Source organism: Lipophrys pholis, assembly GCF_963383615.2.
Source record: "Lipophrys pholis genome assembly, contig: SCAFFOLD_24, whole genome shotgun sequence".
In the NCBI taxonomy this organism is placed as follows: domain Eukaryota; kingdom Metazoa; phylum Chordata; class Actinopteri; order Blenniiformes; family Blenniidae; genus Lipophrys; species Lipophrys pholis.
This window is the reverse complement of record NW_028291924.1, coordinates 27,501-51,581: the sequence shown is the minus strand read 5'-3', so window position 1 is coordinate 51,581 and position 24,081 is coordinate 27,501. Positions and strand designations below refer to the sequence as shown.

The 24,081-nt window shown below is 43.4% G+C and overlaps 1 protein-coding gene across 1 annotated transcript in view; it reads left to right on the top strand.

The window, feature by feature from the left end:
• Positions 1 to 22,094, top strand: part of LOC308128372 (NACHT, LRR and PYD domains-containing protein 3-like) — a 532,150-nt gene extending 510,056 nt beyond the window's left edge. The window contains exons 9-16 of the mRNA XM_080494072.1: positions 144 to 1,929; positions 2,009 to 2,182; positions 9,139 to 9,321; positions 14,523 to 14,690; positions 14,955 to 15,137; positions 19,102 to 19,284; positions 19,580 to 19,753; positions 20,058 to 22,094. Coding sequence (XP_080350198.1) covers positions 144 to 1,929; positions 2,009 to 2,182; positions 9,139 to 9,321; positions 14,523 to 14,690; positions 14,955 to 15,137; positions 19,102 to 19,284; positions 19,580 to 19,753; positions 20,058 to 20,070 — 2,864 coding nt within the window. The 3' untranslated portion in view covers positions 20,071 to 22,094. The remainder of the gene's footprint in view (positions 1 to 143; positions 1,930 to 2,008; positions 2,183 to 9,138; positions 9,322 to 14,522; positions 14,691 to 14,954; positions 15,138 to 19,101; positions 19,285 to 19,579; positions 19,754 to 20,057) is intronic.
• The last annotated feature ends 1,987 nt before the right edge of the window (positions 22,095 to 24,081 follow it).

The window sequence follows — 24,081 nt, the reverse complement described above, 5'->3', positions numbered from 1 at the left end:
CATCTGCATCAGATCAGAGGCTGTTTGGTCTCCACTGAGGAGCTGGATGGAGCTGATGGAGGAGAAACATCTCCACTAACACACTATCATCTTCACATTCAATGTCAAACACACTCAACTCATTCCTGGTTTCTTCTTTTCAGGAACTTCTGCTGGAGTCTGCCAACAGAAGGTGAAATGTGCCCTGAAGGAGAGGTTCCAGGTTGTGTTTGAGGGGCTCTCTAAAGCAGGAGAGTCCACCCTCCTGAAGCAGATCTACACAGAGCTCCACATCACAGAGGGAGGGACTGCAGAGGTCAATGAGGAACATGAGGTCAGACAGATTGAAACAGCATCCAGGAGAGCAGCCAGAGCAGAAAGCAGCATCAGACCAGGAGACCTCTTTAAAGCCTCACCTGGAAGCTCTCCACCAATCAGAACAGTGCTGACAAAGGGAGTGGCTGGCATTGGGAAAACAGTCCTGACACAGAAGTTCACTCTGGACTGGGCTGAAGACCAAAGCAACCAGGACGTCCACTTCACATTTCCATTCACCTTCAGAGAGCTGAATGTGCTGAAGGAGAAGAAGTTCAGCTTGGTGGGACTTGTTCATCACTTCTTCACTCCAACCAAAGAAGCAGGACTCTGCAGCTTTGAAGACCTCCAGGTGGTCTTCATCTTTGACGGTCTGGATGAGTGTCGACTCCCTCTGGACTTCCAGCACCCTGAGATCCTGACTGATGTTACAGAGTCCACCTCAGTGGATGTGCTGCTGACAAACCTCATCAGGGGGAACCTGCTTCCCTCTGCTCGCCTCTGGATCACCACACGACCTGCAGCAGCCAATCACATCCCTCCTTACTGTGTCGACATGGTGACGGAGGTCCGAGGGTTCACTGACCCACAGAAGGAGGAGTACTTCAGGATGAGGTTCGGAGAGGAGCAGCAGGCCAGCAGGATCATCTCCCACATCAAGACCTCACGAAGCCTCCACATCATGTGCCACATCCCAGTCTTCTGCTGGATCACTGCTACAGTTCTGGAGGAGGTGTTGAAGAGCAGAGAGGGAGGAGAGCTGCCCAAGACCATGACTCAGATGTACATCCACCACCTGGTGGTCCAGGCCAAAGTCAAGAAGGTCAAGTATGATGGAGGAGCTGCCACAGATCCACACTGGAGTCCAGAGAGCAGGGAGATGGTGGAGTCTCTGGGAAAACTGGCTTTTGATGAGCTGCAGAAAGGAAATCTGATCTTCTATGACTCCGACCTGACAGAGTCTGGCCTGGATCTCAGAGCAGCCTCACTGTACTCTGGAATGTTCACACAGGTCTTTAAAGAGGAGCAAGGCCTGTACCAGGACAAGGTCTTCTGCTTCATCCATCTGAGTCTTCAGGAGTTTCTGGCTGCTCTTCATGTCCATCAGACCTTCATCAGCTCTGGAATCAACATCCTGGATGAACAACAACAAACAGTCCTGATGAAGAACAATCTCCACCATCTCCATCAGAGAGCAGTGGACGAGGCCTTGAAGAGTCCAAATGGACACCTGGACTTGTTCCTCCGCTTCCTCCTGGGTCTTTCACTGCAGACCAATCAGAGTCTCCTCCGAGGTCTGCTGACACAGACAGGAAGTAGCTCACAGACCAATCAGGAAACAGTCCAGTACATCAAGGAGAAGCTGAGTGAGAATCTGTCTGCAGAGAGAAGCATCAATCTGTTCCACTGTCTGAATGAACTGAACGATGGTTCTCTGGTGGAGGAGGTCCAACAGTCCCTGAGATCAGGACGTCTCTCCACTGGTAGACTGTCTCCTGCTCAGTGGTCAGCTCTGGTCTTCATCTTACTGTCATCAGAAGAAGATCTGAAGGAGTTTCACCTGAAGAAATACTTTGCTTCAGAGGAGGCTCTTCTGAAGCTGCTGCCAGTGGTCAAAGCCTCCAACAAAGCTGTGTACGTGGGTCATGAACAATATGTAGAACTGAGTCCATGACAAACATTGAACTGGTTTTCATTGTTGCTTCTTCTTCAGGTTGAGCAGCTGTGGTCTGTCAGAGAGAAGCTGTGGAGCTCTGTCCTCAGTCCTCAGCTCTCAGTCCTCCAGTCTGACACATCTGGACCTGAGTTACAACAACCTGCAGGATTCAGGAGTGAAGCGGCTGTCTTCTGGACTGGAGAGTCCTCACTGTAAACTGGAAGCTCTCAGGTTCTGACATTATTGATCATTAATATCCACCACTCTCTGTTCTCCTGCTCACATCTCTAGAACATCAGTAAAACCTCTCAGTAGAACACTGCAGCCTCTTGATATTTTCTCCTCTATTAATCAGGAAGTAAAACTACAAAGTAAAGTTTCCAGTGTAAGTTCAGGTGGAGAGCAGCAGCTTTACTTCCTCCACTCACTGTGTTTGTGATGCTCCATGTCACAGAGTTCTGCCTCAGACTCTGACACCGACACGACTACGAGCAAGAACACCACACATGAGACAAGCCCAGCAGCAGCAGAACACTCACTTCAGGTGTGCTCCTGTGGCTGGATGAAAATATCATCACTTAGGAGGCTGAGGATCCACCAAGGAAAGAGAGGAGGATGAGAGAGCAGAGGCAAGAGCCTCACAGTGACCAGTACTTCTTATGAAGCAACCAGTCAAATCAGTGGAGTGAAGCACAGCGACCGGACAAAATAGAATAGAATAGTTTATTCTAGTGATGGCCAGATGAAGCTTCATGAACCACTGTCTTTACTTTCTGACCCTCACACAGAACCTGTGTAGTTTTCTTCTTTTCATTTTAAATGAATATAATCTTAGGAATCCTACTGTCACTACTTGCTGTCTTATTAATGTGTACAAGGGTGGATGAAATGTCGACCTCTTCTATGTCAGGAACTCTGAAATTCTTCATCCTTTATGATTAATTGTGTTAATTGATATTAATTTAACTATGACTTCAAATTCCAATGAATAGTTTTGTTTGGTCTATCTTGATGAGACTGATATAAATTGGCATCATTTCCTGTTAAACAGGTGGTGCCCCGAGGTTTTCTGATGCACATCAGATTCAATTTTTTTTTCATGATCCATGACTCTTTGATCAATACTAATCAGTGTTGACACAGTTACCTTGAAAAAGTAATCTAATTACTGATTACTAGTGACTTTATTGATTACTTGTTTTTAAAAGTAACTAAGTTAGATTACACATTTATTAACAGCTGCCGACAACACCCCATCCTCTGAACATAGAAATTACAACCGGTTTTGCCAAAAGCTCTGCTGACCACTGCCTCCTGCACCTGCTGATACATATTTAACCTTTGACCTTCATTCTTTGTTGTATTTATATCTGACTCACGCTTTTATTATCAGATTGTTACTATTGCAGCTAGTTATTTACGTGGTGATGTAGTTGTAGTCTGTTGTTGCACTATTTATCTATTTATCTATTTATATATTTGTATATTTGGACTATCTGCGCTATTCAAGCTTTTAATTACCCCCCTAGGGGACAAATAAAGTCTTTCATTGATCGATTGATTGATTGAAAAAGAAAAAAACTACAAAAAGAGTTCAACATCTCTGCAGTTCTTGTTGCAATGATATAGTTTAGTGTTGACATTTCTTGGTTCCAATTATTTTGTGTCACCTGAACGCACCATTAGAGCAAGTTGGTCTGTGATTGGCTGAGAGTGGAGAAGGGGGCGGGTCAGGTCAGACTGCATGCTCTGTGTGTGTCTGTTAGTTTGGAGGAGAGAACGAGCAGCCGCTTCTGTTTAATAATAAAGTGTCTTTGTAGAGAAGAAACTCTTCCTGCTGGACGCTACAATAGTAATGCTACAATAGTAATGCTACAATAGTAATGCTACAGTAGTAATGCTACAATAGTAATGCTACAATAGTAATGCTACAATAGTAATGCTGCAATAGTAATGCTACAATAGTAATGCTACAATAGTAATGCCACAATAGTAATGCTACAATAGTAACGCTACAATAGTAATGCTACTATAGTAATGCTACAATAGTATTGCTACAATACTAATGCTACAATAGTAATGCTACAATAGTAATGCCACAATAGTAATGCTACAGTAGTAACGCTACAATAGTAATGCTACTATAGTAATGCTACAATAGTAATGCTACAATACTAATGCTGCAATAGTAATGCTACAATAGTAATGCCACAATAGTAATGCTACAATAGTAACGCTACAATAGTAACTCTAAAATAGTAATGCCACAATAGTAATGCCACAATAATAAGGCTACAATAGTAAGGCTACAATAGTAACGCCACAATAGTAATGCTACAATAGTAACACTAAAATAATAATGCCACAATAGTAATGCTTTATTACTAACGGTACAATAGTAAGGCTACAATAGTAAGGCTACAATAGTAATGCTACAATAGTAATGCTACAATAGTAATGCTGCAGTAGTAATGCCACGATACTAACGCTACAATAGCAATGCTACAATAGCAATGCTACAATAGCAATGCTACAATAGTAATGCTACAATAGTAATGCTGCAATAGTAATGCTACTATAGTAATGCTACTATAGTAATGCTACAATAGTAATGCTTCTATAGTAATGCTATAATACTAATGCTACAATGGTAATGCCACAATAGTAATGCTACAGTAGTAATGCTACAGTAGTAATGCTACAATAGTAAGGCTACAATAGTAATGCTACAATACTAATGCTACAATAGTAATGCCACAATAGTAATGCCACAATAGTAACGCTACAATAGTAACGCTACAATAGTAACTCTAAAATAGTAATGCCACAATAGTAATGCCACAATAGTAAGGCTACAATAGTAAGGCTACAATAGTAACGCCACAATAGTAACACTAAAATAGTAATACCACAATAGTAATGCCACAATAGTAATGCTACAATAGTAACGCTACAATAGTAACTCTAAAATAGTAATGCCACAATAGTAATGCCACAATAGTAAGGCTACAATAGTAAGGCTACAATAGTAACGCCACAATAGTAATGCTACAATAGTAACACTAAAATAGTCATGCCACAATAGTAATGCTTTATTACTAACGGTACAATAGTAAGGCTACAATAGTAATGCTACAATAGCAATGCTACAATAGTAATGCTACAATAGTAATGCTGCAATAGTAATGCTACTATAGTAATGCTACTATAGTAATGCTACAATAGTAATGCTTCTATAGTAATGCTATAATACTAATGCTACAATGGTAATGCCACAATAGTAATGCTACAGTAGTAATGCTACAGTAGTAATGCTACAATAGTAAGGCTACAATAGTAATGCTACAATAGTAATGCTACAATACTAATGCTACAATAGTAATGCCACAATAGTAATGCCACAATAGTAACGCTACAATAGTAACGCTACAATAGTAACTCTAAAATAGTAATGCCACAATAGTAATGCCACAATAGTAAGGCTACAATAGTAAGGCTACAATAGTAACGCCACAATAGTAACACTAAAATAGTAATACCACAATAGTAATGCCACAATAGTAATGCTACAATAGTAACGCTACAATAGTAACTCTAAAATAGTAATGCCACAATAGTAATGCCACAATAGTAAGGCTACAATAGTAAGGCTACAATAGTAACACTAAAATAGTCATGCCACAATAGTAATGCTTTATTACTAACGGTACAATAGTAAGGCTACAATAGTAATGCCACAATAGTAATGCTACAATAGTAACGCCACAATAGTAACGCCACAATAGTAACGCCACAATAGTAACGCTACACTAGTAAGGCAACAATAGTAAGGCCACAATAGTAAGGCCACAATAGTAAGGCTACAATAGTAATGCTACAATAGTAACGTGACAATAGTAATGCTACAATAGTAACGCTACAATAGTAATGCTACTATAGTAATGCTACAATAGTATTGCTACAATACTAATGCTACAATAGTAATGCTACAATAGTAATGCTACAATAGTAATGCTTCTATAGTAATGCTATAATACTAATGCTACAATGGTAATGCCACAATAGTAATGCTACAGTAGTAATGCTACAGTAGTAATGCTACAATAGTAAGGCTACAATAGTAATGCTACAATACTAATGCTACAATAGTAATGCCACAATAGTAATGCCACAATAGTAACGCTACAATAGTAACGCTACAATAGTAACGCTACAATAGTAACTCTAAAATAGTAATGCCACAATAGTAATGCCACAATAGTAAGGCTACAATAGTAAGGCTACAATAGTAACGCCACAATAGTAACACTAAAATAGTAATACCACAATAGTAATGCCACAATAGTAATGCTACAATAGTAACGCTACAATAGTAACTCTAAAATAGTAATGCCACAATAGTAATGCCACAATAGTAAGGCTACAATAGTAAGGCTACAATAGTAACGCCACAATAGTAATGCTACAATTGTAACACTAAAATAGTCATGCCACAATAGTAATGCTTTATTACTAACGGTACAATAGTAAGGCTACAATAGTAATGCCACAATAGTAATGCTACAATAGTAACGCCACAATAGTAACGCCACAATAGTAACGCCACAATAGTAACGCCACAATAGTAACGCTACACTAGTAAGGCAACAATAGTAAGGCCACAATAGTAAGGCCACAATAGTAAGGCTACAATAGTAATGCTACAATAGTAACGTGACAATAGTAATGCTACAATAGTAAGGCTACAATAGTAATGCTACAATAGTAATGCATGGTGATTTGGAGAAGTAACTTTAATCTGATTACTGGTTTGGAAATAGTAACATGTTAGATTACTCATTACTGAATAAAGTGTTCATATAACTGTTACTCATCATCATCAACAGTCAAATTGCCTGATGTACGACCAGTGTTCCCAACAACATCAACTGTTTACAAAACAATCAGGACAACAGATTGTAATACAGACAGTCCAGAGTACAGAGCTAGGGCAAGGTGGAGGTTCTAAAGCCTCCACCTAATGGATGCCAGGTGTGCAGACACAGTTTGTGAACCGGGCCAGGGAGAGTGGCAGTAGGAGGAAACATTTATTGTGTTAGAGCAGGGGTGGGCATTCCTGGTCCTCGAGGGCCACATTCCTGCGTGTTTTCCACGTCTCCCTTCTCAGACCAACTGAGTTGTCATGATGAGGCTCTGCAGAAAGCTTGATAACGAGCCAATCATTGCTGTCAGCTGTCTTGATGTGAGGACACATAGAAACCGTGCAGGACTGCGGCCCTCGAGGACCAGGAATGCCCACCCCTGTGTTAGAGGAACTCAGTATTGGGCGAGTCATTGAGGACAGGAATCAACAATTGGACTGCGGATATCAAATAAATACTTTGACATGTCCAAAGGAAAAACTGCTGATTGGACCTGATCAGTGTTGCTCCTGAATACGTTCTAAACAAGTTACCTGTCCTCACCAGAGCAGCACCTTAAATAGGTTAAGGTGCTGCTCCACCTCCTCAGACTTACTCCTCTTGACTCTACTCACTTTTGACACTTTCCCACTACATGATGGTCCCTGCTACCAGGTACTTTCATGGTACACCGTAGTACACTGAGGTTCCAAGCGAGCGAAGATGAGAAGACGGTAGGCTGCTCATTCACCCACCATTTTTTAAACCTGAACACAATAAAAAAAAAAAAGACCAAAGTCTGCAGCTGTCCTGGTGAACGCTGTTTAACCACATTTCTATTAGAATTTAAAGTATCGTCTGGTTTGTTTTTCTTATTTTAACATCAGTAGCTACTAACAGCTTGTGGCAGAAGTCACCAGTTAACAGGAGCACCAGTGAAACAGAAACATCGGACAGTGAAGCATCACATCGGGGTGATTACTTGTGCATGACGGAGAAAGCTCCGATGACTCCGCCCGCGCCGTGGTCGTTCTATTGTAATGGAAAAAAAGTGAGGCTGAGTGGAGTAGAGGCAAGGCCAGTAGGGTCAAGTGGAGTAAGGCTGAGTAGGAGCTGGTGGAAAAGAGCTATTTATTACAAGTGACTGGGAATCAGAATATCTAGACAACAATGTGAATAAAGCTGTAAGAAATGCAGAATTAGGAAGAAATGTTAAACAAAGAAAACAATAACAAAGATCATCTATTGATCAAAGAAGGATTAAAAGATTCTGTCAAAAGGAAAAATACAGGATACAGAGAATCTATAAAACACTAAACTAAAGAAGTGGCACATAAATATGTGAAATACAAAAATAAGTTAACTACAACTAAGAAATGATTTAAATAAATATGAATAAAAGTGGTGAAATGTAAGAAAAGCAGAATCCTATTAAAGACACATGGAATCTATTAAAGAGTGTAAAGAGAAAGACCCAGAGACATTTCATTAGAAAGGAAGAAATCATAGAAATTATTATCAAATGTAAAACCAAATCTTCAGATTGAGACTAAATGGAGATGAAAACAGTAAAGAGGGTGATTGAGTTTATCTCCAAACTACTGACACACATCTGGAAACTTTCTCTCTTTATTCAGGTTGAGGGGCTGCAGGTTGTCAAAGATTACTGCATAGTGACAAACCATTTAAAGACATTGGTCGTACTTAAGACAGGCTGTATCTAATGACATTTTTTGTGTTCTCTGTTTATTTGGAAACCTATCGAACTACATGGTGGTATCGATATCGTTACCAGAATGTTGGTATCGTGACAACACTAGTTCTATGTAGTATAGTTCTATGTTTAACCCTTTATTTTACCAACAGCTACACTGAGATATACCCCAAAGTTATAAAATATTCAGGAAACAAATGTTGAAAGGTTTGGAGTTCAGTATAGAAGAGTTTGGAATGAAATATTCACACTTGTTCAACATTAAAGATAAACTTTTAGAGTTTAAAACATTTAGGAAAGAATAAAAACACAATAACTGTGTGTGCGTGCGTGCGTGCGTGCGTGTGTGTGTGTGTGTGTGTGTGTTGTGATCCAGATGTTGGAGGACAGAGATGGACTGAGCTCTGCAGCATGTTAGTGATCAGCATGTTGATGAGACTCTTCTCCTCCTGGTGGCTTCAGCTGTTTGGACTTTACATTTCTAAACTCTTCCAGTCTGAACCTTCTTCAGTCTCAATGACTTCAACATCAAACTTTGTCCTCTAATCTCACTTCTTTCTCTCTTTATTCAGGTTGATGAACTGCAGTTTGTCAGAGATCAGCTGTTCTTCTGTGGCCTCAGCTCTGAAGTCCAACCCCTCCCTCCTGAAACATCTGAAACATCTGGACCTGAGTAGGAACCAGCTGCAGGATTCAGGAGTTGAGCAGCTGTGTGGTTTTCTGGAGAGTCCACTCTGTAGTCTGGAGACTCTGAGGTCAGACTCCATGTTTGAGTTTGTGTGCAGTGAAAGTTGTGTTGACACTAAAGGTCAGACATCAGGCTGATATGAGATGATCCACACTGAGGATCTCCATGAGAAACTGAGACTTCTTCTCTGGGCTTTAGTCCTGTGACTGTGGCAGAGCCGTGTGGAGCTCCACATTTCAAAGCTTGGTAGAAGAAGCAAGGTGCTGCAGTGGAGAATTCTCCGTCAACCTCTGACACGCTCCATGTTGAGCTTCAGCTTTCAAAGCAGGCTGATCTCTCCTGGATGAAGAGTCACTGATCTCCCAGCTGGAGCTCCAAACTCTCCCTCACTCTGCCATTGTTGCCCCCCTGACCCAGTGTGTGTCATGTAGGGGTGTGATTCCATCCTGTAATAGGAAACAAAGAGGCAGACCACTTGAGCTGGGGTTTGGCTCGGCTGCAGGATTTAATATGCTGCTGCCTCTGTGCAGCTTTTAGGCTCCTTCAATCGCCATGCGCCCTCTGCTGGCCTTTTAGAGTAACACACTACTGCTTTCGCCTGAAAAGTACAACTCTGTTTGAGCCTTTTAAACTAAAAATTAAAATCAGAGCAGCATGCCAAACCAAGGGCTGGAACATCCACAGGTATTCTGCACTCTGGCAGTAAAAGCTTTTTTTAATTGACGATGTTTGAGCTGAAGTCACCATTATGAGGGACCGAGCAGAAAGACCAGGACCTCCAGAGGAGGCCTGGGCCTGGAGGCCAGGACCTCCAAAGGAGGCCTGGACCTGGAGGCCAGGACCCTGTTGTATTTGGAATGTTTCTTATTAGTTTTTTGTAAAAAAAAAATAAAAACCTGTATAAAAAAACCCTAAACATGCTCAAAAACTCACCAATTTTGGCACGCTCATTAACCCCCAGAGAGCCAAAATGTACTCTCTAGCGCCTCCTAGAGAAACCAAAACAGCGACCACAGCCCGTAGGAATGTCGTAGAAAGATCAAACCAAAAGTCAATTGTTCGTTTCATCGAGCCCGACAATTCACATGCTGGGACCCGTGTCCTAAATCTGACAGGAAGGCCACAATTTGCCTTTCAAAATAAGATTTTCAAACACTAGCTACTCTGAGCACGAATATCTATCGACTTCAGAAACTCATTAAATGACAGAGGAGACTCTCCTCCTCAATAATCCCCAATATCACTTTCAGTGGTGGAGCGGTTCTGTTTTTATTAGCCGTCAAAGTTTTAAACACAGACTCCGCCTCCTCCTCCAGTTTAAAGGTTTTGTGCTTTGAATGACGCGACACTTTGTCTTTATTTGAAACGGTTCTCCTTTAACAATCATTTCTTCTTGATGTCCACATCAGCAGTGCTGATTCTCTCTCAGGGCTGCTGGCTGCAGACGGAACACACACACACACACACACACACACACACACACACACACACACACACACACACACACACACACACACACACACACACACACACACACACACACACACACACACACACACACAGACTTGTGGTGCAACACTGCCCTCTTGTGAAGAGTTTGTAAACATGCAACTGTGACGAGGGAGAGAGGTATGTTCATTGAGGATTCTTTTCTGTGTAGCTCTATGATTAGTTCTGGTCTGTAGCTCTAGAAACAGCAGCCCAAGGCTTTAACTTTAATTTTTTCCACACCTTCAAAAGAATTGTACTCACAGTGAGTCCAGGATTCCAGCAGGTGGCGCCACTGATCCATAAAGCCTGTTTTATTCTTGACGTGTCCGCGAGCTCTGTACGGCTCCGTGCGGCTGAATGACGTCATTGTAGCCTCCAGGCCCCTCCGAGCGGCCCTGTTCACGCTGACGTCACCGCTCCATGCGCCTCCAACTTCTTGTGACTCCAGTAGAACCTGTGAGGGGTGGAGCGGTAAGAGCTCCACCCTGTACTGAGCAGACACGTCACTGTGCACAGACACATATTTAACTGTTAACACACCGTGATGAGGGACAATGACAACCTACAGAAACACTCTGATTCTACTTTTCTTTCACATGAAGCCGTTAAAAGGATCATTTTATGGCTCCAAATCCAAGCTTTCCTTTCCAGTAGTATGTGGTTTGTTTAGTCGTTACTGATGAAGCTAAAGTCTGGCTTCATTAGAAAGAAGTTCTATTAATGATGCGTCTCATAGCGGAGCGCCCCCTGCTGCCTCATGCAGACCTCAGCCTGCGGTCAGAACGCCATACAAGACCTGGAAGTGAAGTTAGTTCCAATCAGGTTCCATGATTACTTCATAAAACACTCTGGCTTCACTTCCATGCAGTAATGTAACATAATGATCCCAAAGATCCCTGCAGAGGGGCGGAGCCTCCAGCACAGGGTGGAGGAGGAGTGTGACGTCACCAGTCCTTAAGTTTGACTTTCACATAACAGCAGAGGACATAAGGCCCGTGGACCAGAACCCACCAAGAGGTCCAATCTGGTCCCACCAAGCCAGGAGCTTTAAAGGATTTAGACACTTTGTTTTGACATTTCAGTGGATTTTCACCAGAAGTTTCAGTAAAACTGACTTCATTTTCAGGAACTGATGGAAAAATATAGAGAATTTCATTATAGACACTGAATTTAAAGGTTCTTTTAGCACTGGAGGAGGAGGAGGAGGAGGAGGAGGAGGAGGAGCAGGAGCAGGAGCAGGAGGAGGAGATGACATGCTCTTTGTGAGATAAGACCAGGTTCCAGGTCAGGGACACCTGGGGAGGAACCTGTGTGGTTTCCAGGTGAAGAACACTTAAAGGGCCGGAGGCTGTGATTGGGCCGACCCCGACGGGCCGGGGGGCGAGGTCCTGACCATAGCTGCCTGCAACTTTCATTTCTATTATTGTTCTGGTTATTATCATAATTATTGTGAGTAATAGTACTCAAGGTGGTTGTAGTAATAATTTAAACTGGGCTTTTCTAAAGTTATGTTGAGGGTCACATATAAAAAGCCCTTTGAAAAAAAGAAGAGTAAAACCAACAATGTAATTATTTACACACTGAGACAGAAACACAGGAGAGATTTACACTTTCTTACTTTTTAAATTCCATAATTATTTTTTCACTGCTGCTTTTCTTTCTCTTCTCATTTCATCATTTATTGTTTTTAATTGTGCTCTGTTGCATTTGAAGTATAACAACTGCTATATAAATGAACTTATTAGTACTATTGTTGTATTTTGTGTTCGAATACACCAGTTAGAAGCCAAATAAACCAAATGAATGAATTGACTGACCAATCAGTGAGAAAAGTGATGGGATGAGGAAATTCCTCTGATGTTTGTTGCATCAGAAAGTCTGTTTCTCATTCTGTTTCTTTAAGTCAGAGATCAGAGGTGAAGAACACTCCTCCACTCAATCCTCCACCCTTCTAGTCGCAGTATTATCAGACAGTTACCAAGATCATTCCCATCATTCCTGCCACATTCCTGACATTCTTTATGTGACCTAATGCATCTGAAGGTAGTTCTGGAATGGGCCTGACGTTCCTCATATTCCTGGAACATCTTTTATCAAGAACCACCTGTACTGGTGAAGTTAGTAACTGAGCATGTGGATTAGTAGTCATGTGTGTTGATGTGTTCTACAGAGTGACAGCATTCGCTCCCTGCAGCATCCTCCTCTCTGATCAACTCCATGGAGTTTCTCTGAATGCTGAGCGCTCTGGAGTGTGTCAACTGTTCAGTAGCTGCTGGGGGAAGAACTGGGGGGGTGGAGTCATGGGGGGGTGGAGTCACATGTTTTTAAACTCAGTTGCTGACCTGACTTACCCAGCGCCTCCACCAGATGCACCTGAGACGGTGATTCTCATGTCCTCTGCTGCTCGGTGTGTCCTGGCAGCTGGACACGTCTCTCACAGCAAAATACACACCTGAATAGAACAAATTCTCCTGGTTCTCCTCATTCCTGACAGATTAATGAAAGAAAACTACAATACTCAACGTCACACAGCTCCGGTCTGCTGCAGGTCAAGTATGGGTCGGTTATATAAACTAACCAGTTCAGCTCAGTCACAGATCAACTGGAGCTGGTATGGGTTGGTAATATAAACTAACCAGTCACAGATCAACTGGAGCTTTTTCACGCTGCAGCTCAGGTTGTTTCTTTGTTTAATCTTGACTTTACTTCGCGGGTCGTGAAATTGAAATCCGAGGACGTCCGAGCAGAGCAGCGTTGACGTAATGACGTCAGACACACACAGACGCCGGCTCCGACTACGGTGTGGGATGAGGTCCAAACTAGTTAGAGCAGCACATTTCCCCCACAAATCCCTCTTTATTCCACCTTGATGTTCAGCTCATGGGCCGGCGCCGGCCAGACCGGTGGCTCCTGGGGGCCGCATGCAGCCCGCGGGCCGCCTATTGAGATCCCCTAACCTAAACCTTTTACCTTTCTAAAAAAAAACTATACTTTTTTTTTTTAACGTGGAATAGCAAACACCTAAATTCATATTATTCACAAAGTAAATAAGTGGCTAATACATATGTGAAATATGACATTAGGTTAACTACTACTGTGATCATTTAAAAATTAACATGATAAAAATAAATACAGTGAAATATATGAAAACAAGAAGAATCCTATTAAAGACACATGGAATCTATTAAAGAGTGTAAAGAGAAAGACCCAGAGACATTTCATTAGTAAGGAAGAAATCATAGAAATTATTATCAAATGTAAAACCAAATCTTCAGATTGAGACTAAATGGAGATGAAACCAGTAAAGAGGGTGATTGAGTTTATCTCCAAACTACTGACACACATCTGGAATCTTTGTCTTTCCAAACTGGACAATTTCCTGACAAAAAGACTCAAATCAAAGTGAAGTACAAAACTAGAACCAAAGAAGATTGAACAAAGTCCAGGACAATGTCTCTGCTCCCACAGTTCTCACAAACTAAACCATGAATGAATGAATGAATTGTGTCTCTCAGAAGAATGATTGTCTCCACTGTCCCCATCTCTCCAACCAAACACTCTGTAATGAATAGAAAGAAGTAGCAGGACGTCCAGCTCCACTCCACAGCTTCACTTCAACATCTGGAACTGAAGACATGAACAAAACATGTGGACCTCCATGTCCTCTCCTTCACGTCCAAATGAAGCCAAAGTCAAACCCAGAGAAGACGATCTGAAGCTCTGAGGTCCAACAAAGTCCTCATAACAACGTCCTGTCCTCTCTGTGTCTCATTACAGCCTTTCTTCATGTAAACTCTCCAACTGTGAAGTGATCTCCTCGGCTCTGAAGTCTGACTCCTCCCATCTCAAACATCTGGACCTGAGTGAAAACCAGCTGAAGGATTCATCAGTGAAGTTTCTGTGTGCTGGACTGGAGAGTCCAAACTGTAACATGGAGACTCTGAGGTCAGTTCACTGTCTGAAGTTAGAATGTGTTGAAGTCAAACCTCTGAGAGGAGTTTAGGAGGATCCAGATGTTGGAGGACAGAGATGGACTGAGCTCTGCAGCGTGTTAGTGATCAGCATGTTGATGAGACTCTTCTCCTCCTGGTGGCTTCAGCTGTTTGGACTTTACATTTCTAAACTCTTCCAGTCTGAACCTTCTTCAGTCTCAATGACTTCAACATCAAACTTTGTCCTCTAATCTCACTTCTTTCTCTCTTTATTCAGGTTGAGGGGCTGCAGGTTGTCAGAGATCAGCTGTTCTTCTGTGGCCTCAGCTCTGAAGTCCAACCCCTCCCTCCTGAAACATCTGAAACATCTGGACCTGAGTAGGAACCAGCTGCAGGATTCAGGAGTTGAGCAGCTGTGTGGTTTTCTGGAGAGTCCACTCTGTAGTCTGGAGACTCTGAGGTCTAACTCCATGTTTGAGTTTGTGTGCAGTGAAAGTTGTGTTGACACTAAAGGTCAGACATCAGGCTGATATGAGATGATCCACACTGAGGATCTCCATGAGAAACTGAGACTTCTTCTCTGGGCTTTAGTCCTGTGACTGTGGCAGAGCCGTGTGGAGCTCCACATTTCAAAGCTTGGTAGAAGAAGCAAGGTGCTGCAGTGGAGAATTCTCCGTCAACCTCTGACACGCTCCATGTTGACCTTCAGCTTTCAAAGCAGGCTGATCTCTCCTGGATGAAGAGTCACTGATCTCCCAGCTGGAGCTCCAAACTCTCCCTCACTCTGCCATTGTTGCCCCCCTGACCCAGTGTGTGTCATGTAGGGGTGTGATTCCATCCTGTAATAGGAAACAAAGAGGCAGACCACTTGAGCTGGGGTTTGGCTCGGCTGCAGGATTTAACATTTCATTTCAACAAGTGTCAGACTCAAAACAAGTTACTCACTTTCACAAATACAGTAACCTCAGTTAGTTACTTGAGGGGAGTAACAATCATGTTGTAGCTACAAATCAAAGGTTTTTTGTGTGAATGAACTCTGGAGTTAAAGAACTTTTTGGAAAGAACTTTATACCAAACTAAAGAACCAAACAAACACCTAAAATAATAAGAAATGCAATACCTTAAACCTTCTAACTATCATAAAAACTCTAAACACTTTTTCTACAATAGAATAACTATCACTTAAATGTACATTACTTACAGTCGTGCTACCAGAGACTTCAGACGTCCTTTCGTCTCCTAATTCAACAATCTTCCAGTGAAACTTATCAAAAGTCCAAATCAGCTCTTCTGCCTCTTGCTCTGACTTCCAGGGTGATAAAGTCCATCTCCAATAGAACTGATCTAGTTCTTCACTGTTAATACTCAGACTATGTCTCTGTGGTCTGCAGGTGCACAGCATTAGCCCCGCCCCCTTTTCTTCAGTCTAACCAATCACAACAACAAACAGCAACAGGAACCAATGAAAATAACAGAACACATTAAAACGTCACCAGGTAGATTTACATGTAGTTCTAGGTTCTATGTTGTATATTTCTATGTTTAACCCTTTATTTTACCAACAGCTACACTCAAATTTACACCAAAATATTCAGGAAACAAATGTTGAAGGGTTTGGAATTAAATATTCACACTTTACTGTACAAGATCCAGAAAATACTTTTAGAGTTTAAAACTGCTTTAAGTGGGCCGGTATTCACCAGAACGCAGTACCAGCACTTTTAAAATGTACCCCTCAGCATACGGTACTTTTTTCTAACATAAGGCACGTACCAGAACCTTCTGTAATTTCTGGACTATAAGCCCCTACTTGTTTCACACACTTTAAACCCAGCGGCTTCAACAATGATGCTCATTTATGGATTTTTACGGATAAACGATCTTCATGCTGACGATACAGGGGTGATGCGTTCAGGTACATGATGTAACTCTGGCTGCTGCGCTCAGTGGCTGAGCAACGTCCTCCTCAGAGGAAAATCTCCTCTCCTCAGAATCATAACCAGCAAATACTATCAACAGAGAGAAAACCCTCAGTGTCTGTGTATTGCTGCAGTACTTCACTTGCCCTGCCCCCCACATCGCTCTCTCTCTTTCTCTCACTCACTTCCCCTCCCTCTGTCGGGGGAGGGAAATTTTAAAACTAGTTTTTCTTAAAAAACACAACAAACACAAAACCCCACAATCCCACAGTAAAATGCATGCTCTGGTACAACGCGGGCCTCTGTACTTATAGACAAGGGTGGCCTAAACTGTATATGTACAAATGTATTTTTGTTTTTAGGTTTGGTGGGAGCAGCTTATGTTCATTTAAAAGAAAATAGAATAGTGCACTGTGCTGTCTGTGTCCCATATTGACGTGACCATCGACAACATCAACATTGTTCACAATTACACACTTAAATCACACAATACACTATATTACTGAACAGGCAGAACAGTTCTTTAAAATGAAAATCTAATTGTTTTCAGCAAAGTGCAGCACATTCCTGTCCTGTCCATTCCTCCATGACCCCAGGTTCTCCATCCATCCATTCATCTGTCCATCCATCCATCCATCCATCCATTCATCCATCTATCCGTTTCCAGGTCACGGGGGTGTCAGTCTGATCACCGTCACCCAGATCACATCACACCCATTAAGAACCTTTCCTGGAGGTGGTGAGCCCACAGGAAGGTGACGCCCGGTGTGAGACATGAACCCTCTACCTTGAGAGTGCGAGTCTCATGTTCTACCTACTGAACTAGCCGGGGAACCCCAGGTTCTGCTGGGTCATTTTTAAGAGGATTCACTGCAGCTGTTTTTTTCACAATCACACTAAAATCACACCGAATCCTTTACTTTTCACTTTGTACATGCTTCCTGAAGGGAATAGAATTAAAAAACACTTTATGAACTTCCATTGTTATGCAGATGACACACAAATCTATTTATCTATGAAACCAGACCATAATAACCAACGTTCTAAACTAGAAGCTGTCTTGAAGACATAAAGGTTGGATGAGCCGTAATTTCCTGCTCCTGAACTCTGATAAAACTGAAATTATTATATTTGGTCCAAAACATGTGAGAGAGAAATGATCTAAAGATCTAGTACCTCTAGATAGTATTACTTTGTCCTCCAGTACCACTGTGAGGAACCTGGGAGTTCTTTTAGACCAGGATTTATCCTTCAACTCCACATTAAACAATCTGCAGGACTGCCTTTTTTCACCTCCGTAATATTTCCAACATTAGAAACATGCTGACTCAGAGTGATGCTGAAAGAGTAATCCATCATTAGTTACTTCCAGAGTAACTATTGTAACTCCCTATTATCAGGGTGAAACAATAACTGCTTCAAAAGTCTTCAACTGCTTCAAAATGCTGCAGCCAGAGTCGTGACAAGAACCAGCACCAGAGATCACCTCACTCCAACACTAACCTCGCTTCATTGGCTCCCTGTTCAATCTAGAAGAGAATTTAAAATCCTCCTTCTAACTTAGAACGGTCTTAACAACCAGGTTCCATCATATCTTAAAGAACTGCTCGTCCCAGATCTCCCCAGAAGAACACTTGGTTCTCAGAGTGCTGGCTTACTGGAGGTTCCTAGCTTTTCTAAAAGTAGAATGGAGGCAGAGCTTTCAGCTTTCAGGTTCCTCTGATGTGGAACCAGATCCCAGTTTCAGTTAGGGAGGCTGAAACAGGCTCTACTTTTAAGGTTCCACTCAAGACTTTTCTATTTACTGAAGTTAGGACAGTTTCAAGACACTGCCATTTTGGGGGGATTTTTAAAAATCGGCCAATATTCAATTAAATTTACATTTACTTACAACGTGTGGCTGTAAGGTTGTTGTTTTTTAATCTCACACTACTATAATAACACAGCAGGTGGAACCACACGCTGCACAAGGTTCCTTATTTTACACTGAGCACCTGCCGCCCAGAATGTCCGTGTACACTGCTGAATATCATGTTTTGTCCATATTTGTATGACAGACTGACGTTTAACCCTTAATTCTACCAACAGCTCCACTCAAATTTACAACAAAGGTTAGAAAATATTCAGGAAACAAATGTTGAAGGATTTGAAGTTCAGTATGGAAGTTTTATAACATTTAGAAAAGAAAAAAAACAATATCGGAATAACTGTGTGTGTGTGTGTGTGTGTGTGTGTGTGTGTGTGTGTGTGTGTGTGTGTGTGTGTGTGTGTGTGTGTGTGTGTGTGTGTGTGTGTGTGTTGTGATCCAGATGTTGGAGGACAGAGATGGACTGAGCTCTGCAGCATGTTAGTGATCAGCATGTTGATGAGACTCTTCTCCTCCTGGTGGCTTCAGCTGTTTGGACTTTACATTTCTAAACTCTTCCAGTCTGAACCTTCTTCAGTCTCAATGACTTCAACATCAAACTTTGTCCTCTAATCTCACTTCTTTCTCTCTTTATTCAGGTTGAGGTGGTGCTGGTTGTCAAAGATCAGCTGTTCTTCTGTGGCCTCAGCTCTGAAGTCCAACCCCTCCCTCCTGAAACATCTGAAACATCTGGACCTGAGTTACAACGAGCTGCAGGATTCAGGAGTTGAGCAGCTGTGTGGTTTTCTGGAGAGTCCACTCTGTAGTCTGGAGACTCTGGGGTCAGTTGACTGTCTGTTACTGTTGTAGAAGGAGAAATGTTTGTGAGCAGCTGTGATGTGAGACTCTGATCCTGCAGTGAGAGATGGACTGAGCTCAGCAGCTTGTTACTGATGTGTGTGGACATGAGGAGGAGTGGCAATGTTGTGCTGACATGTGGAGGATGAGTGTGATGAAGAGCCACAACAACAGAACAGCTCATTGATCAGGACACAGTAATGTGGAGCTGCTCATTTCTCCATCAACACATCTGATTGGTTCACCTCATTCATTCTGCTGCTTTCTCTCTTTATTCAGGTTGAGGGGCTGCAGGTTGTCAAAGATCAACTGTTCTTCTGTGGCCTCAGCTCTGAAGTCCAACCCCTCCCTCCTGAAGGAGCTCTACCTGGGTCACAACGACCTTGAGGATCCAGATGTGCAGCAGCTGGTTGGTCTTCAGCAGAGTCCAGACTGCAGCCTGCAGACTCTCAGGTCAGTAGATGTTGGAGTGAGTCCATGCTGCTTCCAGCAGGTTTCTACTAAACACAGTTAGTGTGAGAACAAAGATCCAGAGTTTGACTGCTCTGTGAGGCTGTGAGAGGAGAACGCTGAGCAGCTTCAGGATTGGACAGCAGAGGACACAGTCAGCCAATCAGAGGAGCCTCAGGCTTGTTGTGTTGGTCTGACAGTGGTGGTCCTTCATGAGCTCTGAGCTGCTGCTGTGGACAGGACTGAAGTCCTGGCTGCTCCACAGAGACTCTCCTCATCACCTCTCATCTCTCTCATCTCTCTGTAGGTGGAGGGGGTGAGAGCAGAGAGGACACTGTGAGAGTCCAGCATCGAACCAGGGTTTCTCTGGATGTGACGTAGAACCATCACTGTGTGGACTGAACCTCTTCCTCTTCATCTTCATCTTCGTCTTCGTCTTCCTCTTCCTCTTCATCCTGCTCCTGCTCTTCCTCCTCCTCCTCCTCCTCCCCCTAATCGGCCTGCTTCTCCTCCTCCTCCTCTTCCTCATCTTCATCCTCTTCCTCCTCCTCCTCCTCCTCCCCCGCCTGCTCCTCTTCCTCAGACTGCTCCTCCTCCTCCTCTTCCTCCTCCTCCTCCTCCACTTCCTGCTCAACTTCCTTCTCCTCCTCCTCCTCGGCCTGCCCTTCCTCTTCATCCTCCTCCTCTTCCTCTTTCTCCTCCTATTCCTCCTCCTCCTCTTCCTCTTTCTCCTCCTCTTCCTATTCCTCCTCCTCCTCCTCCTCCTCGGCCTGCCCTTCCTCTTCATCCTCCTCTTCCTCTTTCTCCTCCTATTCCTCCTCTTCCTCTTTCTCCTCCTCTTCCTCTTCCTATTCCTCCTCCTCCTCCTCTTTCTTCTCCTCTTCCTACTCCTCCTCCTCCTCCTCCTCCTCTTCCTTCTCCTCTTCCTACTCCTCCTCCTCCTCCTCCTCCTCTTCCTTCTACTCTTCCTACTCCTCCTCCTCCTCCTCCTCCTCTTCCTACTCCTCCTCCTCCTCCTCCTCCTCCTCCTCCTCCTTCTCCTCCTCCTCCTCCTTCTCTTCTTGTGTTGGTTCATTGTGTTGGGCCTGGCCTCCATGGTTCACCCCCTCAGGACAAAGGAACATGTGGTCGCCACTGGAAAAATTTGCCATTGGTCATATGACCTCCACAAGGGGGTCCACGGCAACCCCTCCCTGGAAGCTGCATCCCTGCACCTCACCACCAGGGGGATCCACCAACTCCACCCACAGCCGTAGAAAACGCCCCGGAAACTCTGAAGCCAACCCCGCTCTGATTGGCCAAGGCCATGGTGAGCACAGCAGGGAGCCGGACCATGATGCGCCGGTATAAAAGTCCGACCTGTGAAAACACACCGTCTCCAAGACGGATTCACGTCCATCCAGACACAGGACTTCGTACGGAGACACAAGGAGCCGCGTGTTAACTCACGTGGACCGGCCCAGAACTTTTTAACTCCCTTCTCTCTCCCCCTCCTTCACTAATCCGCCGCCGCTCGTGTTATCTGATCAGATAAGCTCACACACACACAGTCACATTTAGCAGCCAAACTGCTATCTGGTGCTGCTAAACCACATCCACATCCATCACCAGAGTTCTAACTGCATGTCCCGTTAGAACTCCGGCACTCAGAACCGGGACGACAAAGTCCACCAGTCTTTACGGGAGTAGGTGAGACCGCATCGTTCCGAGACCCCCTCACGCATTCTCGCGTGACGGGCGTCTTGTTTATCTGGTCGCTAAGCAACCACTGTGGTCCCCAGACAGAACGAGTCAAACGCCTCTAGTGGTCGCGTGGGTCATTGCAATGCCTCTTGACGTCCACCTGGTGGACACATCAGGCCATTGCGCTCTCCCTTTGCGCGCCGCTGCACGCCTCTAGTGGTTGTCACGGTCACCACACTGACCCGACAACATCTGCCTCCCTCTGGTGGACATTCGAGGTCGCTACACCCACTCACATTGACCTACCGTCTGCCTCCACCTGGTGGATATTCGAGGTCATTACAACTATTTCACTCATCACTCCAGGCCAGACACACACACACACACATACACACAAACACACACACACACACACACACACACACACACACACACACACACACACACACACACACACACACACACACACACACACACACACACACACACACACACACACACACACACACACACACACACATACTCTTTGTACATAGTGTTTCTGTTTAATAGATTAGATCTCCGTGTTAGATGTCGTTTGCTACTTGAATGTGTTGATTTATGAAATGACTTCAGAATTATTGATGAATTAATACATTTCGTTAATAAACGCCTGTTAGCTGAATTGAACGATTCTTGGTGATTATTGTGTATTTATTGTTGACAATTCACTGGTTTGTAACAGTCTGTGTTCGGATCTCACACCTTCTCTTTTATTTAAGATTGTTATATTTTTACACAGAAATATTAATTATTAGCTATTATTAGTATTAGCTATTTCCAGTTTATCTGGTGGTGCCCCCCTTTACATCATTAATAAATAAATAACGAATTTAATAAATGTGAAGATGCTAAATGTGTGACCCAACTGTGTTGTTTGGTCCACCACAGAAAGTCCAGTTAAGATGGAGACGGGTTGTGAATGACACAGATGCTACTGGTACAGTATGAGAGTCTGACTGCTTTCAAAAGGTCCAGTGATCATACAAGCGTATCAGTCACTCTCATACTTTCTCATGGTTCTATTGACAATGAGAAGCAACAACACAACACTACTGCTTGGACATGTTTACTGGATCACATCATGGATGATGGATGATGGATGGATGGATGGATGGATGGATGGATGGATGGATGCTGGATGTATGATGGAGGATGGATGATGGAGGATGGAGGATGGAGGATGGAGGATGGAGGATGGAGGATGGATGGATGGATGGATGATGGATAGATGGATGCATGGAACAATGGATGGATGGATGGATGGTTGGATGGATGAATGACCGATGGATGACAGATGTTGGATGGATTGATGAATGACGGATGAATGATGGATGGATGACAGATGGGTGGATGGATGGATGAATGACGGATGGATGAATGATGGATGGATGAATGATGGATGGATGGATGGATGGATGGATGGATGGAAGGATGGAAGGATGGATTGGTAGATGATGGACGATGGATGCATGATGGATGCATGATGGATGAAGGGATGGATGACAGATTGATGGATGGATGGATGGATGATGGATAGATGATGGATGGATGAATGACGGATAGATGATGGATGGATGGATGGATGGTGGATGGATGATGGATGGATGGATGGAAGGAAGGAAGGATGATGGATGGATTGGTAGATGATGGATGCATGATGGATGGATGATGGATGGAAGGAAGGAAGGAAGGAAGGATGGATTGGTAGATGGATGACGAATGGAAGGATGATGGAAGGATGGATGTAAGGAAGGATTGGTAAATGGATGGATGAATGGATGAATGACGGATGGATGATGGATGATGGATGGATGGATGGATGGAAGGAAGGTTGATGAATGGAGGGATGGAGGGAGGGAGGGAGGGATGGATGGATGGATGGATGGAAGGAAGGATGATGGATGGATTGATAGATGGAAGGATGGATTGGTAGATGAATGGATGGATGGATGAGGAAGGATGGATTGGTAAATGGATGATGGATGGATGAATGGATGGTTGGATGAATGATGGATGGATGGATGGATGGATTATGGATGGGTGGATGGATGGAAGGAAGGTTGATGAATGGATGGATGGAGGGAGGGATGGATGGATGGATGGATTGATGGAAGGAAGGATGATGGATGGATTGATAGATGGAAGGATGGATGGTTGATGGATGGATGGATGGTTGGATTGAAAAATGGATTGGTAGATGGATGACGAATGGATGGATGATGGAAGGATGGATGGATTATGGATGGGTGGATGGATGGAAGGAAGGTTGATGAATGGATGGATGGAGGGAGGGATGGATGGATGGATGGATGAATGGATGGAAGGAAGGATGATGGATGGATTGATAGATGGAAGGATGGATTGGTAGATGAATGGATGGATGGATGAGGAAGGATGGATTGGTAAATGGATGATGGATGGATGAATGGAATAATGATGGATGGATGACATATGGATGGATTAAATGATGGATTGGTAGATGGATGGATGGATGAGGAAGGATGGATTGGTAGATGGATGGATGGATGATGAATGGATGGAGGATGGATGGATGGATTGGGAGATGATGGACGATGGATGCATGATGAATGCATGATGGATGAAGG